The sequence below is a fragment of the Mycena indigotica genome, assembly GCF_014461135.1.
Source record: "Mycena indigotica strain 171206Taipei chromosome Unknown Mind.scaff0002, whole genome shotgun sequence".
Taxonomy (NCBI): domain Eukaryota; kingdom Fungi; phylum Basidiomycota; class Agaricomycetes; order Agaricales; family Mycenaceae; genus Mycena; species Mycena indigotica.
Window position 1 is genome coordinate 1223665 of NW_023503001.1, and position 4644 is coordinate 1228308.

At 55.6% G+C, this 4644-nt stretch overlaps 2 protein-coding genes across 2 annotated transcripts; one reads left to right on the plus strand and one right to left on the minus strand.

Annotated features, from left to right (window-relative positions):
• Window positions 1-1226: 1226 nt before the first annotated feature.
• Window positions 1227-1703, minus strand: MIND_00189700 (uncharacterized protein; the record flags this gene model as incomplete). The annotated part of the gene is made up of 2 exons (XM_037358805.1): window positions 1227-1530; window positions 1576-1703. 2 exons carry the CDS (start codon window positions 1701-1703, stop codon window positions 1227-1229), a joined length of 432 nt encoding a protein of 143 aa, XP_037223900.1.
• A 1399-nt stretch (window positions 1704-3102) lies between these two features.
• MIND_00189800 (uncharacterized protein) lies at window positions 3103-4306 on the plus strand (the record flags this gene model as incomplete). The annotated part of the gene is made up of 4 exons (XM_037358806.1): window positions 3103-3612; window positions 3665-3787; window positions 3865-4046; window positions 4096-4306. The coding sequence occupies 4 exons, from the start codon at window positions 3103-3105 to the stop codon at window positions 4304-4306; spliced, it is 1026 nt and encodes a 341-aa protein (XP_037223901.1).
• Between the last annotated feature and the right edge of the window lie 338 nt (window positions 4307-4644).

The window sequence follows — 4644 nt, forward strand, 5'->3', positions numbered from 1 at the left end:
AGTCGAGGGCGGGAAAACCGTAAACACGTCTGCCTCCGGGGGCGCCGTTTCATTTAAAGCTCTATTGGTCGGCGATCTGACACACGAACCGATACGATTCACTCCCTTGCAAATTTGCCCGATGGGGCAGATCTGCGTGTTGGGCAACCACGATCGCGGCACTGTGGACGAGCACGGATGGCGTATTGGGTAAGCAATCGGCGGTTATACTCAGCCGCCCACGTGGGGGCGTGGTTACCTGTCAATCGCCCAATGCCAAATGAGAGTCAGCCAAGACACCAGAGGCTTGAATTGAGAAATGACGTTGATAATTAATCCACTGGCGAGAGCGGCCGCCGACCGCGCGGGGGATCGCCCAACGCCGCTGAGAGCAATCAGAGAATGAGTGGATCCACGGAGAAGCGACAATCTTGTGCATGCACTCAGCTACTAGCAGTATATCGTCCAACGTCGCGCGGCAACGGTCGCCCAGCACGCACGTGTACCCAAACATGCAGCCCCGGGTTTCAAACGCCGCCGGTCCGGTACGAGCACTTACGGTAGCCATCTTGCAGTGTCTTCGAATTTCCAGTGGGTGGGGTGCCAAGCGCCTCAGGCTTATCAGAACGATGGCGCGTCCGGCCCGCATCGTCGAACAAACATTGAAATTGCCGCAGTTTTCTGGAAAAGCGCCCCACCGTCCACGAGCCAGTCGCCGACGCCTTGGAGCCCCTCTCGCACGTGGTCTGCCCTCCGATCGAGCCCCATCGAATCGCAAGACGCCGCGCCGACGACATTGAGGCACTCGATCGCCCGAAAATGCCGTTCCCCGCGAATCCGAATCCAGGGTAGGTGGTTGATCTAGGTAGGCAGACGCCGTAATCACGACTGCGCCAAAATTTTTGGAGGTTGCAATGTCCCAATATGGATTCTGGGTCGGTCGCCAAGCACGCTGAATGACGCAGGTGCATGTGCACGTGCAGACAACGAGGGGTGTGCTACTCGGAAGGCTGAGGGACTGGAACGCCGTTACGTTTACCAAGTCCTAGTCCATGTTGAGCATCAACGGTTTATAAATATCCCGACGATCCAGGATGGTGAAGCGCAGCGACAGCGGCGGCCGGGCTGTCGTCGAAGACAGATGAGACGGGCTCCGTCCGCGTCGGGATTGGCGCCGCGTTTGATTTGCCGCCTTGGACGTCGAAAGCTAGGGCCTGCCCTGGCGTAGCGTGAGGCTAAACGCGTCACTACAGCGACAGGCCACGAGACGTGGCCTCGTCGTTGGCGCGGTAGCGTGGAAGGTAGGAGATCGGCGGTCCGAAGGCTGCCCGGGGCAAACAAAGCACAGAGCGGAAATGATAGCGATGCTGCATTGGCGCGTAGATGGCCAGCGGAGAGGAGGCTAGATCGAGAATGACGAGCTCGATGCTCCAATGCAAATTGGACTTGCGATCGGAGGCCCGTGTTTCAACGGAAGCACGACTGGGAGGGTGGATTCTTCTCCTCCAAGACCTTGCCACCGGTTTCCAGTGGTAGTCGGCCGCTGAAACGCTAGAGCAACAGCAGAACGTATCAGAGTTTGTCATTGAAACACACAGTAACTGGGAATTGTTAATCCCCGACAAACGAGCTGTATTGGTCATATTCGCTACTGCGGTTGGTGTCGCCCGCAGAGATGAAATTAGACCTAAAACACCAGCAGCAGAAGCCCCAAACGGAAACATGGATGGTCCACCGGCCACAGTGTAGCTCCACCAGCGATCGATGACTTTTTTTATTCAACGATGATCTGTGTGGAAGCTTCACTAGAAGGGAGATAAGCGCTTTGCTGTTTTGCGAAGCGAAAACGGGGACGCACATCGTCAACGGGACACTTGAATTCAAGAACCCCGGGTCGTCAAATCAGTCTCGTACTGGACTACACCACTAGCAGTCAAGTATTTCTGTTGAGGGTCCCCTTTTCAGTGGTTGGCCCGAGGACCGCCGGCGGGATGAAGTGAAGGAGTTTGGTCCGAATTCCTGCACTCGATCAATAGTGAATTCTGGATTTGGAGCGACCAACAATTGTAATACCCAAAGGCTAACAGGGAAGAGCTTGGGTACAGTCGCTTTCGGAGTCGTATATTCCCTCCGAGGTCGGAGGTTTGCGCTTTCGGCGCATATCGATGTATGGTTGCCGCACAGCTTGTAGTACTGGTAGCCCGACACAGATTCGTTCTGAATACTCTTTCTGCCGTATGCGCCAGTGGAGCGCCTACCCCAATGTCCAGCATCATAAGACCAAAAACCAGTAGGGGCCGTAGGGTGGCCTAGCCTGAGTTTTTCGCGATAAGGTGGTATGACCGGAATCCTGACAAACGCGGATCCCGAATCTATATGCTGTTCAGGAGCAATTTGCCGACCTGACGGAGGCGCATAGTAAGCTAAGGGCAGGTAGTAGAGAAGGTCAGTCGCGAAGGACCGATGCCCATTGGACAGTGCACATGGCCGTCAGGAGCGACTCCGGAACGGAAGGTGCCTGCGTATGTCGGTGAGGGGGCGCAGTAGCGAAGTAAAGGTGCTCAACGGGTAACAAAGTGTCCACAGCAGTGGAAAGCAAGGATTTCCAGGGACGCGGAGAAGTCGGGGAAGAGTCCGGTTTTCCCCGGATTCGCCCAGGGGTAGGCTCAAGTTGGGGTTTTCTTGAGATGGGATTGAGAAGCGTCGAAGCACAGCAGCCGTCGCTGTTCTGGGTGTGGCGGCAGAGAGGAAGTTAGCGCTGTCAATGCCACGTCATTTGTTGACCATTTGATCGGGAATCATCGGATTTGATCGAGAGCACGTGCGGCCGGAGTTACTTATCACTGATCAGACTTGTATCAGACGGCCACGTCTTCTTCTCTCCCGTCAAATCCCCGCGCATCGAACGAGACGTCGGGCGTCTTCAGAGTGCCCGCGGTGGTTAGTGAGCGTCAATCTTCGAGGTGGCAGAAAGCTGTCGCGGAGAAGCGCCACGTGGCCGCCAAGTGGCCGCCATCGATCATGATGTCTGCTGCCTGCAGGCGTCTAGGAATAGTTTTTCCCTCACGAACGGATGGTATATGAGCGCGCTGATCATATCCGCAGCGTGCAACGTGCGCGGACATGCTCTTCTTCCTTCCCCTCCATGTCCTCCTCAGGCTTTCCACCGTCCCCGTAGCCACTGCTGCGGCTGACTCATCCCTCGGCTCCAAGGCCCAGTCGCTCGCCGCACTGACGCTTCCGCCGCAGCAGCCTTCGTTTTCAACGTTCTCTCTCGAGCTGCTGCTGCCCCCCGCCTACCCAGTTCTTGCCACACCAATCAACCTCCCGCCCCCATGCGAGTCCGCGCTCCCGCCTTCATCGAGCGCAGAGTGCTTCGCATCCAGCATGGAGGCGCTCAACGTGACGTTTGAGGACTGCGGCACGCCTTACACGATCTGCCGTTGTGGTGACGCGGAGATGACCATGGATACAGCTATTCGGCGGCTCGGGCAGGTCCCCGTCGGACTGCGGCGGTATGTCGCTACCGTTCTCGCGCTGGCGGAGGGCACCGGCGAGGCACGGGCGTATACTGTAGAGAGTGGGGACATACACTTCTTTGGCGAGTGTGAGCTGGATACGTGGGTCCATGAGGTGCGTTCCTAGCACCGCTGTATCTGGCTCGGTGTTGAACCCCCCCCACTAGTCAACCCATGCGTACGACTTCGCCAACCCCAACGCATGGCAGTCTTCCGCGGAGGGGTGGGCTCAGGCCATCGATGCTGACACCTGCGTGCCGGACCTGTATTCCCAGACCAACATAATCGAGGTGTGTTTTTTTACTTTCATTCCTGGGATTTTCCTCAGGCTGGTAGCTTGCTTCATTGCTGAACCATGCGCGCACAGGACTTCGCCCAACTCTCTGTTATCATGATTTACACCCTATTACACAGCGGCTCGCTCCCTCCGGGCTTCTCCGCCGGCTGTATGCAGCATCAGCTCAACTTCATGTCTGCCCTCGACGCATATGTGCCCGGCGTGCTTTTCGGAAACAACTGCAACATTATTGACAACGGGCCAACCGCACGGTGAGAAGATCTGCTCAGAGAATAGGAAAAGCTTCTGACATACAAACAGGCATACCGAGTCTCCAGCGACGCTTGACCCTTCCCGCACTTTTACAACGTTCCCGGTGCCGAAACAGCCCAGCCTGAGCAGCCTCCAAGATATGCCAACGGGAATAATCAACAGTGGAGGTGGAGCCGATACCAACGGTGTGATCCCGGCTAGCGGTGGCTTAGGGTGGACTACAATTTACTGTTTGGGTGCATTGATCTGGCTACTGTAGTGATGTAAGAATTAAGTGAGAAGGGTCGGTCACGAGTCGATAGTATGAATACTGACATTGGGCAAATAGTGTAGTTGGTTTATCACGCTCGCTTTGCATGGTTGATTAGCTGTCGTGCCTGCGAGAGGTGCTGGGTTCAATTCCCAGTTTGTCCATCCTTTTGCAAGCAGTGCAACCAATTCCTCATCCCTGCTTTCTGCCTTTTTACCTTCTAGACATCATGGACCAGAGACCTGTTCCCTTATGCTTTATACATCTAATAGGGAATATGTAGAGGACAGTCTTATCCTGATCTATCTTTTTTTTTAGAAGTGTTTTTGGTATAGCACAGTCCAGCC